Raw genomic sequence first — 13757 nt, forward strand, 5'->3', positions numbered from 1 at the left:
CCCACTTACCCCATTTTGATCTCCCATGGTGTGTGGTTGGTGATTAAACCCAAACAGTCACTCACTCTTATTCATTTTTGACAGGCATCTGCCTAATAATACAACAACAGATGAAAGACATCTTTTTGGGGGTAGTGAGGAAATTAAAAATATAAAATTGATTGGTGGTGATGAAAGCGTATGAACTGGGGAGAGGGTACTACTACTATTTCTTTTTGTTGTTTGTTTGATGCTGACCCAACAGATTCATCGCATGCTTTTTTTAGTAGATTTTGCGTGTTGGTTATACATATATATATGTATGTGTATTATTTTTAAAATAAATGTGTGTGTTTAAGGGTAGCTACTCCCTCCACTCTCTCTCCTACTTTCACCGCGTTTGATTGGGGGTATCCTTTTCAAGCAATGGATTAGATCAATCAATCGATCGGTCAATCAAAAAAGAGTAATGCTATTAATAATTTTTTTAAAAACACAATCAATCAAAATAAATATATATTCTATTATTATTATTTAATTTATATAATTAATTTAAAATTTATTTGTGATTTATAATTTTGATTTGAGTTTATAGTTTTTTAGATATCGAATAAAGATTTTGTTTTATCGTTAAAAGTATTAGTTTGATTATTATTATTATTATTGTCTTCATCACTATCATCCATTATACTAGTTGATTGTTCTTTAAAGCTGAAAACATGTTGTTTTGGTTTCTTTTCTGTTGATTTTTTGTTGTTGCTACTGTTATTATTGTTGATACTATAATAATTTGAAGATTGATTATCATTTTCTTCTTCATCACCACTATCATAGAGACCAGGGAATTTAGATGAAGAACCACGGTCATCATCATCTTCAATTTCGAATTTTGGTAACATCTTGTAACGGGCAACACCAGCTCTGAAACGGTGTCTGACGTACCATACAGCACCACCAATAACGATGGCACCGGCAACGATAGAGGCAATAACCTCGAGGGCAATGATGGCACCAGAGCCATCCTTTTTACAGTCGCTTCCATTGTATCCTGGGGCACATGATTCGCAGTGGTCACCTTGGAAGTTGGATGGACACGAACAGGTGCCGACGTGTTGGTCACAGCTTCCCTTTCCGCAACCACCGCAGTCATAGGTGGCCTTGCAATAGGGGTAGCCAGTGTAACCAAACGAACACTTGTCGCATTGGGTGCCATTGTAGGCGGGTGGACATGAACACTCAAAACCAGCTTCAGTGGGTGCGCACTGGCCAATTGGCACGCAGTATTGGGTGATGGTGGGGTCGCAACCACAAGTGTTGATGTGACATTGGTCAACGACACAGGTTGGTGTGCCTGGAACGGGGTTAACATCGGTATAACCAACTGCGCAGGTACCGCAGACTACACCAGTATACTCTTGTTGACAGATACATTGGCTGCCAGAGAATTTACCGGCACCAGAACATGAAGTGTCAATCATCGAGTATTGATGTTGTGGTGGGAGGACAGCAGCATTTCCATTGGTGTCAAAGATGTATCCATTACGCAACTGCAAGAGGTAATCACCATTTGATGCAAGTGAGCTGTTGGCAAAGGTGATGGACCATGTTAGACCGTCGCTGGATGAGCAACTGGCAGATGTAGCAAAGATAGTATTGACATTGTTATTGAGATCCAATAGGACAAATGCTTGTTGGATGATATTGTTGCCATTGGAGCAGGTTACTGGTTGACCATTCTTTCCGTTGAATGGCTCGGAAAAGGCGAGTTGAATGGGGAGATTCTTGAGTGGCGAGAGGTTGTAACCAGAGGCGGGTGATACTTGGCCGGCATAGACAGTTTGAGCGTCGAGAATCAACAACGAGTAGATGAATGGGAAACAAAGGTCGCCATAGATGGATGCTCCTACAAACGAGGTCATTGGTGGATGGGTAATAGTCAATACGTATTGACCGGCATTGAGACGGTTATTGATGAGTGATTGAGTGAGTGTAGTGGTACCGCTAGTGTATTGTGATGACCATTGACCTGTACCAATGACATGTGGATTACCACTGGCACCACTAGTTGGGACTTGAGCAATTTGAATGATAAAGTTGTTGACAATCGAGTTGAAACTAAACATTGCCTCAACATGTGATACACGAGTCAATGTGAATGGAATACTATACTTCCAACCAGTGGTAGTGTTGTCAGTTGCATTTGGTGAGAGGGTATAACCTGGGATCGAAGAGACCAAGTAATCTGATGAATAACCTTGACCGTTAATCTTTGGACTCGAGGGGAGACTTGGATTAAAGTTTGATGGACAAGTGAAATCCTTCATGACCAAACTCAATGGGAGCATGGCAACTTGCATAGCATAGTTTGGACAGTTGTCCTTTAGCTTGCCGCTAAACATCATTGACAAGACCATCGATGTGTCACCACTGGTTGATGCATTGGCAAAGAATAGAGCTGAACGTTGGTTATTGTTTTGGATACCAAGTGTATAGAGTACTGGTTGTATTTGTTGGGTAATTGGATTGACTACTTGATAATCAATAGATGCAGCCAATTGCTCACTGGTGTAGACACTAATTAAAGTTGGTTCACCAATGAAAAAGGTAACATTTTGAACTGGTTGAAGGGGGATGAGGAAGTTTGGACTGTACATGGTCAAAGTTCCACTACCATCGATTGGACCACCGTATGGGATAGATCCATTGCTGTTGAGATCGGTTGGGAGTGGATCCAAGGTGGAACAGTCAATATGGTTGTTGGCTTGGGAAGCATCACGGATATTGACAATCAAATGGTATGGTGTGCAATGTGCGTCAAATTGGTTGACAAAGGCAATTGGGTTGGTAATTTGAATGGTATAGGTACCTGGCTCGAGGATAGCATTGATTTCATTGACGTTACGGTTGCTACGACCAAAGATGTAGCTGTTGGAACTGGTGATTTGAACGTCGAGATCGGCGGTAATGAATTGATAACCAATTTGAACATAGACCAATGATGGAACGAGAATGGTAAATTCAATGGTTTGGACAATGCCACCCTTTACAATATCAGTATAGGCAATGGTTTGTTGATCATTATACATGTAGCTATTGGTGAGTGGTGAAACTACAATCGTTGGTAATACGGTGGTTGGACATGTGGGTGGGAAGGCGGATGGGAGTCCATTCAAATCCTTTGTAACACGATCGGTTGATTGAATGGCTATTTCTAGATCTACGGCAGATGGTAATGGGAATGAAGTGAATGCTTCACCAATGGTGATGGTGTAGAGACCTGGTTGGAGAACAACCAATGCACTACCATAGACGTCGGTTTGGGTAGAGATTGAGATACGTGGGGAGATTACTTCAGTGTAGATATCGGCTTCCTCGGATGGGAGTACGACAGCTTGAACACGGACCAAAGAAGGATACTTTAGGGTGAATTGGACGGTATTGTGAGCGGGAACGTCGTCATACATGAGGTATTCACCTTGGAGATGGACGGCACCGTTGTATTTGAGGTACGAGTAAGTATCGAGAGACTGTGGGATGTAATGGTAGAACCCATCGGTTTGGTTGATAGCAGCGCTAGTCTGGTCAATCAACAACTCAAAGTTGAACGATGAACAACCCATGATCGAGGGGAGTGCAGTGTATGGCTCGTAAATGTAGAGAGTGTAGGTACCACTTGGCAAAGCTTGCACGTCGAGTGTATTTCGGTTGGGACGGACATCACCATAGATCACCTTTTTAGTGTTGGTATTGACTAGTTTGAGACTGAGATCACCGGTTAAAAAGTCAAATCCAACTTCGGCGTGGAAATTGGCTGGATTGTTGAGCTTGAATGGCATGCCATGTGATTGAAGTAATGCTACCGATTGTTGGAAGGCGAGTGGGGTGTTACTATCCATACTAGAGAACCAGTAGACTGGTGGGAGGGTCGATGGTAAATCTTGTGGCCAAAGGTTTTGTCCACCGGTACAAATGGATTGATCAGATGCAGTTTGGTTTGGACCAATGGCAATTTCCATGTTGAAATTGTTGCATACTGCAATCTTGCTTGACCATCTCCAGAATTGGATTTGTAAAGTATATCCTACATTTGGTTTGAGTGCAGTGATAAATGATTCCTCACCATTCAAACCATTGCTACCGGTTGCAACGACAACATTATTTGGATCAACCAATTTAATGTCAATGTCGATGGCATTGGGTGAAGTGTAGACACGCATAATCGAGGCTTGTTGAACGGTAAATGGAATGTTTTGGAAACTAAACATGGTACCGTTGGAGGGTGGGACGATAAAGTTGGATGACTCGTAATGCATGAATCCTTCGAGACCGAGGAAACGGACGCTGTTGAGTGTCTGTGGGATACGTTCACCGGCACACAAGGCAACCTTGGAGAGTGGGACCAGCGAGAATTCAAACTCGAATGGTGTGCAGTTTGGCAGACCGGTGGCATTGTAGTAAAAGTTGGGACGTTCAATCTTGAGGAGATAACTTCCTGGATCGAGGTTGGCATCGATAAAGTTATAGTTATAGTCGTGGAAACCAGAGATAAAGAGGGTGTATTGACCACCGATAAGACGACGGTACAAGTTGACACGGAGATCGCTACGGAGGAAGTCAGAAGCGACGGCAGTGTAAAAGTTGGTAACACCAGACAAGGAGAAAGAGTATTGTGCGACAGCGGTGGTTTGCTTCATGAATGAATAGTAGGTATTACGTGGATTGAGGGTAGATTCAAAGGTGAATGGAACGTGAACGTTGGGGATAAGTGGGACACGATCGCGACCATCGGCTGGACACGATGTAGTGGCAACGAGGGGAGATGGTTCAATTTCAATCTCCATATTCATGAGTGGACAGAAATTGATTGACGATGCGACATAGTCGGTCGAGACAGTGAGCACAAACTGACCTTGAGCCATGGCAACAAACACCATTCCTTGTTTGACATAGGTTTGGTTGGCAACTGGGTCGTAGAGTGATAGGGTGATGGTGGCACCTTCTTGGTCAGCTGCAATTCTAACATAGCTGGTTGTGGCGAGGGTAAAACTGACAGTGTAATGTGTTTGATCCATATAGTAGAGGTCTTGAACGTGGAGATATCCATTTCTCAAGAATTGACTGTTATCAAATGATGATGGCAAGAGTTCACCGTCACAGTTGAAATAATCTTCGTCGTCATTGACAAAGGAGATGTCAATGTTTAGATCAAAGGCAGCACAATCCATAACGTACATTTGTGCTGGGGCATAGATAAAGAGGGTGTAGTTGCCTGGTTGGAGAACTGCATTGAGTACATTACGGTTGATTTCATTGTCACCAAATACACATCCAGTAACACCAGTTTGATCACCTCCCTTGCACTTGGGTTGTCCAATACCACTTTGGAGAACGATTGCGAGTTCACCTTGAAGGAATTGATAACCAATGGCAGCGTTGAGGAGACCTACTTGACCAACTTGTGGTGGTTGAACGGTAAAGGTTGTATTCCACAAATAGATACCTTGTGCACCAGTACCCGAGTATGGTAAAGTGTAGGTGGCGGTAGAGTGAGAGCTGTATGGCTTGTTCAAGACAAAGTAGGCGGGGATTTCGGTCATGTTGCCTGGATGGTCGCAAATGTCCGACCAATTGGCCATATCTTCGGCGAGGTCTGCAGTAGTGTCAATTTGGAGTTCCATGTTGAATGTTTCACAATCAATGGTAATCGAACGATCCCAAAGATAGTACTTAAAGACGAGTGCATAGTTGCCAACTGGGAGAGTGTCGAGCATAACTTCTTCGTGACCAAAGGTGATACCACGATCGACGTTTTGTGCGTACGATCCATCTGGATTGAGTGAATAGAGCCAGAGATCAATATCGACCTTGTGTGGTTCAGAGTAGACACGCATCACCGAAGGTTGAGTGATTTGGATAAAGATGGTATGACTACCACTATCCATATCAATGTAATAATTGTCTTGAATATGAAGACGGTTGTTGTAGGTGAGGTATTCGATGGTAGAGAGTGAAGATGGCATGAGTGGAGCAATACAAAGTGTACCTTCATCTTCAGAACTCATTGAACAATTTGGATAACCATAGTAACCATAGTCACATGAACCACAGAGTTCAGTTGGATCGGTGGTCGTGAAACCTAGATTACAAGTACATTCTGGGAAACCATCTTGATCGTTACATTTACCGTTGCCGTTACAGCTGTCGGCTTGACATTGAGTATTTTGGATACAAGTGTTACCGGCACCATGATAACCATTCTTGCACTTGCTACAATCAGAACCAGCCCATGGATCGGTACAAACACATGACCAGTCGTTATTGGCACTGATACAAGTACCGTGACCCGAGCAATCACATTGGAACATATTGTAAATATGGAGAGCAGACGAGTTTTCTTGGGCAAACTTGACACCGTTGAGTGTTGAGAATTGGGAAGCATCAACATTGAGAGTGTAGAATGCACTGGCGTTGACTGGGAAAAAGGTGACTACCAAAGTGGTCTTGTCCTTCTTTTTGATTTGAGCAGAGTTTGGTTGGACGAGTATTCCAATCTTGTCAGTCTTTAGGTAGACAGCGTTGAGATTGTTGATATAGTCGAGGAGGTTTTGAGCGAGGTTGTATCCGATGGGTTCAGAGAAACGTACGTTGAGGATGAGTGGGAGTGCTGGATTGAGGTTGAATCCACTTGGTGGAAGAATACCCAAGATTCTTGGAGCAATACCGTCTACAGTACTTTCGGCAATAATATGGAAACTGAAAAAGTGACAAATGGAAGAGTTTACAATCATTGGACTTTGAGAGAGATCCTCATTGATGTCGAGGAAATAGTTGCCAGTGGTGAGATTCACTTGGATCATATTGAGGAAGTTGTAGGCAGAGTCGGTCGAGGTTGGGAGTCCCTTTTGACCGGTAGTGACGAGTGTGGTGCTACCATCGACATTGTGAGTTGACAAGGAGAGAGCAAAATCATTATCCAAATAGTCGTATCCAACTTCGGCATAGAGAACGAGTGGAGCAGATACTTCGAGTGACATACGGTATCTGAAAACATTGCTACCTGGACGTAGATTGTTTTGAATACGAGCATAGGTAAAGAGATAAGTGTCTGAACCGAGGGTAACATCTTGTCCGTATGGGAACTCGATTGATTCAGGTGGAACTTGATCAACTTCATTGGGGAGTGGGTTTGGACAGAGCAAGTCATTGGTAATGTGTGTGACAGTTTCAATGGCCAATTCAAAGTGGAAATAGTTGCATGGTGACTTTTTGTTGACACGGAAAAACATGACATCGAGTGTGTATGGGGTCGATTGAGGTTGGAGTAACCAGAGTGACGACTCTTCAGCTTGATTGGAGAAGGAACTGTAGATCAAACTGTTTGGATCAGATCCATTGGTGTAGAGATGGAAATCAATGTCATTGTTGGGGTCGGGTGAAGCATACAGACGCATGTAAACTGGTTCTTTGGGAACGTTAAAGGTGATGTAGTTGTGCTTCTTGTCGGCAGCATTGGAGAGGTAGAAATGGTCATTCATAAAGAGGATCTCTCCATTGACCGAGTTTTGTGGACCGCCATAAGGTGTGGCAGAGTTGGAATTGAGTGAGGATGGGAGCACATTGGTGGTACTGCAAGTTTGTCCGGCTGGTGTACTAGTATTGAGGAAGTATCCTAGTGTATAGGTAGCACATTGTACATTGTTGTAGGGAGAGACAGACGAATAGGGGTCGTATACATTGAGTTGGTATTTACCGGCTGGAAGAACCTCATTGATGTATGCTTGACCACCATCATAGAGAGCGTGGTAGTACTTGACAGTAGAGATACCATTGACAATGATAGTGCTGTTGAGCTTGATGGCAAGCGAGGCAACAGCATCATTGTATTGGACGGTGGTGGTAAAGAGACCGGTTTGATTGATGGTAAACACCATTGATTGTGGTTGTTGGGTAACTGCAAGACTACGCATAAACGTGCCAGAGTACAACTGGTTGCCATTGATAAAATCGGGTAAATCAGTTGCCGATGCATCACATTGTTGAGTGATCGATGGGACAGCATCCAAAGTCGATGTTGGTACAATCGAAATAAAGATGGGGAAATCAACACAGTCTTCGACCTTGGGGAGTGGACCGTTCAATCCATAGTAGGTAAACTTGATGAGATAGGTACCTGGACTGAGGAGGTTGTAGGTGATTTCTTCACCAGTGGTACGTGAAGAGGAGATGGTCTTACCAGTGGCTGCGTTGGCAAGTACTAGATCGATATCAAGTGATGAGTGGACTGGAATATAGATACGGACAAGTGACTTGGTGGTCAAAGTAAATTGAACATTGTCTTTGGCATTTTGAACGTCGGCGAGGACTGTTTGTTGGAAGTAGAGTTGTTGACCAGTGAGGGTAGAAAGGTAACCAATCGAGTTGAAGGTTTGTGGGAAGAGTAAGGATTGACAGACAATAGTATCTTGGTTGGTAGATGCGTCGTCGGCAAGTTGCAAAGCGACACGCAAAGTAAATTCAACACAAGTGTTGATATTGAACTTTCCACTACTTGGTTTGAATGGTTCATAGACACGAAGGTAATAATTACCTTGGGAAAGCAATGTGGGTAAGATATCAACCTTGTTGTAGAATGTTGTACCGGAAATGACAAGAGTACCATCAGCTTGGAACAAAGCAATCATGACATCATTCCAGACAAAGTCAAAAGTGATGATTGCACGGAACAAGGCGTTTTGCTTGGTTACAGAGAATGGTAATTGGGTTGAGAATTGGGTAGTGTTTTGAGTAAACATAAAGTCGCCAGTTTGGTCAAAAACGGTGGCAGAAGCGTTGGGAATCCAGTTGAGGGGTGGGAGAACGGCGGGGTTGCATACGTCCTTTGGTTTCTCGGATTGAGGGGCAATCGAGAGTTGAGCAGTGTAGGTGTAGCAGTCGCTCGAGGGGTACAATGGCCACTTGTAAAAGCTGGTGACCAAAGTGTAGTTTTTGCCCTTGGTGAGCACATACTCGATGGATTCGTCGCCGTTGAATTGGTTGCTCCACACAACACGCTTGCCATTCTCATTGAGGGTGAGATCAACGTCGATAGAATCTTGTTGCGAGTAGGCACGGAAGTACGAGTCGACCGAGACGGTAAAGGTGGTTGTCCAGGCGGGTGCGACAATCAACTTGACGGGTGGCACGAGGAAAGTGTCGGTGATCTGGATCGAGGTGGATGTACCGAGGTAGGCAGGCACGTTGAGACTGGTCGGGAAATAGTTGGCTGTACCCCAACATGGATCGTCGTCTTCAGCAGACTCGATCGACACATTCAACGAGAATGGAACACATGGTGGGAAGTAGGTAGAGTTTTTAGAGGTCGAAGCGGTTGTGACGAGGAAAGTGTAGTTTCCAGGTTCGAGGGTGAGAACGAGTTGATTCAAGTTACGCGAGTGGTCGCCGTCATAGACAACAGTCTGTTCGTCTCCGTCGTCGTCTTGGTTGTCCAATGTCACCGAGAGACGGATATCACCGAGGATAAAATTGAAACCAGCGGCGGCATAAAAGTATGATACCTGAGTGAGATTGAATGTCTGCGACACGATCGTGACTGGATTCGACTGACCAGAAAACATTTGGTAGAATTGTGTACCATTGAAATAGTATTCACCGGCAGCGTTCAAAGTAGACATTCCACTAACATCGGGCAATACATTGGCAGTAATACCATTGCAATAGTTTAGTGTAGTGTAATCGGTAGTTGGTGCAATACCAATTTCAATGTAAAATGTATCACAAAATGTATCAATATTATTACCAAAAAACATTACCTTGATTGCATATTTTCCTGGTGTCAATTGTGCTGTAATATCTTCTTCTCCTCCCCATTTAAATGATGATGTTACAATTGCTAAAAAAAGAAACAAAATTAATTAATTGTAAAATAAATATATTATATATTTGTTTTACTTACAACCATCAGAACTATCAAGGATTTCAACATCAATATCAACTCTATGTTCTGGAATATAAACTCTAATATAACTTGGTGTATCAATTGTAAACTAAATAGAAAAATAAATAAAAAAATATAAGTATTTTGTTTTGTTTGTTTCTATTTTTTCTATTTCTATAATTTACATTAACAATATCAGAACCAGTTAAAAGATCCAAGAAAACATTATCAGCAAAATAAAGATAACCACCATCATCGATAAAACCTGGATCATCAAATGAAGTTGGAAGATTGTAGGAATCACAATTGAGGAAAGTTTCAGTTTCGTGAGCAGATTCAATGTCAATGGCCAAAGAGAAAATGGTGCATGCTCCCGAGAGGGTGAAATCCTTTTCTTGAGTTTGATCATAAATCCAAAGAGTATAATCACCTGGAATTAAAACTGATTTCAATGTTGAATGACCCTTTGTAATATGTTGACCAATAATACAACCATCATTTTGTAAACATGCACTTAATCCTGTTTGAATTGGTGGAATTGTCATATTTTGATTAACAATCATTACACTAAGAAATAAAAAGAGATTAATACATATTCTTCTATTTCTTTTTTTTGTTTCTTTCTTTTTCTTTCTATTTCTATTTACCCAACACTACCACCAGTTAAAAAGTGAGAACCAATGGTAACTTCAACACCCCATTTATCAGTTGCAATGACATCAGATGGAAGAGTAAAGTTGTAACCCTTGACATAGGTGAGATTGTTTGCTTTACCGGTAGCTTGTTGATCAACAAAATTGAATACAGTTGCAGCATCATTGACATCTGAATCATATCTATAAATTCCACTTGAAACATCAAATGTCAATGTTGGGAATTGATTTTGGCTAGCTGGACAAACAGTTGCTGCTACATTGGTATTAACAGTTGCCTAAAAATTAATTTAAAAAGAAGAATGAATAAGATAAGTATTTGAATTGTACAATTTGATTCATTTTTCTTTTGTTTGTTTTGTTTTGACTTACAACTGGGGAAATAGCAGCTTCAATAGTTAAAGTTGGACAAGCCATTTTAGAACCAGAAGCAGCTTTAAAGAAAAGCAAACGTAATTTATATGAACCTGGAGCTAAAGTTGCAAAAACAGTTTCATCTAATCCTGGTGTTGAATCTGTAGAATGCTAAAAAGAAAAAGAAAAAAGAAAAAAGAAAAAGAATTAGGAAATGAATTCATCTATTATTATTATTATTATTATCTTTACTTACAGTGACTGGAGTTTTATTACTAGGATCACTATGATATAACCAAATATCAACATCTACGGTATGTGGTGCAACATAGAATCTAAAGGCACTTGGTACTGTAATGTTAAAGGTAATATCCTTGATAAAACTTAAAAAGTCATAGTAAAAGGTATCTTGTATATGGAAATCTTGATTGAATCCAAGATAGTTGTAAGAATCAAACGATGTTGGGAGTGGTTGATAGGGACATGACTTGTCGGTTGTTACCGGTGCTGCTCCCAAAACAACCGATATTATGCTCGCAATGAGCAATAAATAACCTAGAGGTTGAATTGACCTAAAAGATGATGAAGATAAAGATATATTGTTATTATTAATCATCTTTTTTACTCTATTGTTTATCTATCCTATGGTTTATAAATATATATTGGTTGGTTGGTATTGGTTGATGGATGAATATTGATGGATTGATGGGGAAGAGCGTGATTCTTGACGATCAAAGATTGATGGTCAAGAAGAGAGCTGAAGAGACAGGCGATTGGCGGGTATGAAATCGGACAAGATTTTTCTATTTTTTTGAAAAAACAAAAAAGTGTCAAGACCAACAAAAGGGCATCCGACGGACAGAGAAAGAGAGAGGAAATTTAAAAATAACTATAGTAGTTTGACCTTTTAATGATCATCTGATTCATGAAAAACAAAGAATATTTGTTGTTGTAAACATTGTGGTTTGGTTGTGGTGATTAGTGTGAAAATTGAAAGACGATGGGTGTGTGTGTGTGTGTTTGTGAGGATCCCACCACTCTTGATGATCATCACTTTTGGGTTCTCCTCCTTTTTCATAGTCGACCGAGTGAGTATGAAGATACATCACATCCAAGTACTTGAATATATATAATTGTTGAGTAAAGTTAAAAATAAAAGAAAAAATATCTTCCTTTGCTTTTTCGAATTTTTCATTCTCTTTCGAAGCTGGTGGAATCGACAAATTTGTGAAATGACACATTCGACGTCGTTCACGATCATCGTAATCGTCAAACTCTATCTATCTATCTGACAATACTATCCTATCCTATCTATTATTATTATTATTATTTTCCTTGTTGTTTTTAAGAACTATAACCACACATTGTGAAGTGAACTTGACATTTTGGTTGTTTGGTTGTTTGTGTTTATTCCTCTTACCTCATTAGTTTTTTGTTTTGTTTATACTGCTAAACTAGTACTATTACTATTACTAATTGAGAGGAGGAGTATTATCCTTTTTCTATTTCTTTCTTTCTTTCTTGGTTAAATATCTACTACTAACCTAACTACTCTTGTTGTGTGAAGTTGTTTGTTGTTGTGAATATTATTAAAAGATTCAAGAGAGTCAAAGAGGGGGATAATCGTCGAGTTGACTGCTACTAACGATCGTTTGGTCCAAGACTTTTGAAGCAAGTAAGTAGATAGATAGATAGATAGATAGATAGATAGATGTAGAGATAAAGATATTTAGGACTATATTGAAATAAGTTCAAGAAGTGTTGGTCAAAAAAATTATAAAGGAGAGAGAACTCGACTCTGGGGACTGACAGATTTTTAAAAAAAAAATTAAAAATATTTTGCAAAAGGGCGCCCTCTCCTCTCTCGCTCTGACAACCGTGAAAACTCCAGTGAACATTATGCTTTTGGTTTTTTCCTTCAAACCGGTAGAGGTACAGGTACAGGTAGATAATTATCTTCTACTATGAGTCAATAACAGTACAGTCGGTTGGTTGGTTGGTTGCAACCAAATGCATTTGGTACAATCCTACCAAAGATATTTATCTAACTAGTTATGTATTTGTTCAAACACCAACCAGTGTCCAGTGTTTCAAACAACAAAGAAACAACTTTTTGAAATTATTATTTAATAAATTACAAAACTTTGTTGAATCAATCAAATAAAGAGATAGAGAAATAATAATATAATATTATATATATTATCTTATAGTATTTATTCTACATCTCTCTCTTTCTACAACAAAAAAAAACGAATGAAAGATTTGTGTCAATTTTTGAGTTTTTTTTTGAAACATTGAGTGCTTCAAAGGAGATAATACACAACTTGTGTTCATTAGATTAAATCATCATTATCATCAAACAGAGAGAGATAGAGAATGGGTCATTATATTCCAAAACAAGATCATAACGGTATCGATATACCATACAGACTTCAAAAGGCTGCCTATTGGAGAGAAAACTCTCAAGTATTCTTTAAGTTTACTCCAAAGGTTACTTGCTCTATCATCTTGTTTGGTGTTGTCATCCCAAGCTTTTGGTTCTTTACTTCAAGAGCTCAAGGTGTATGTTATAGATAGAAGAGAAGAAAAGAGAAGATAGATTAGATAGATAGACGATATATATATATAGAAAGAAGGAGGATTATTAATCATTCATTCATTCATTCATTTTATTTATTTATTCGATACTTGTAGAAATACAAAGACCCAATTGACAGAAAGGAAAGATTAATTTAAATAGACAACAGATATAGAATGAATGAATGACAACAATAAGTTCATTCAAAATTGGGATAATAGTAATAATGGTGGGATAAACAACAACAACAAACAACAAC

General features: G+C 40.1%; 2 protein-coding genes across 2 annotated transcripts; one reads left to right on the plus strand and one right to left on the minus strand.

Annotated features, from left to right (window-relative positions):
- Window positions 1-578: 578 nt before the first annotated feature.
- On the minus strand, window positions 579-11536 carry DFA_04136 (uncharacterized protein; the record flags this gene model as incomplete). Its single annotated transcript, XM_004366488.1, has 6 exons — window positions 579-9868; window positions 9932-10022; window positions 10099-10480; window positions 10561-10844; window positions 10939-11091; window positions 11177-11536. The coding sequence occupies 6 exons, from the start codon at window positions 11534-11536 to the stop codon at window positions 579-581; spliced, it is 10560 nt and encodes a 3519-aa protein (XP_004366545.1).
- A 1760-nt stretch (window positions 11537-13296) lies between these two features.
- On the plus strand, window positions 13297-13651 carry DFA_04137 (uncharacterized protein; the record flags this gene model as incomplete). The annotated part of the gene is made up of 2 exons (XM_004366489.1): window positions 13297-13482; window positions 13550-13651. The coding sequence occupies 2 exons, from the start codon at window positions 13297-13299 to the stop codon at window positions 13649-13651; spliced, it is 288 nt and encodes a 95-aa protein (XP_004366546.1).
- Between the last annotated feature and the right edge of the window lie 106 nt (window positions 13652-13757).

The sequence above is a fragment of the Cavenderia fasciculata genome, assembly GCF_000203815.1.
Source record: "Cavenderia fasciculata unplaced genomic scaffold Scf_Dfasci-G-b-285a01.f1-5, whole genome shotgun sequence".
NCBI classification, from domain to species: Eukaryota; Evosea; class Eumycetozoa; order Acytosteliales; family Cavenderiaceae; genus Cavenderia; species Cavenderia fasciculata.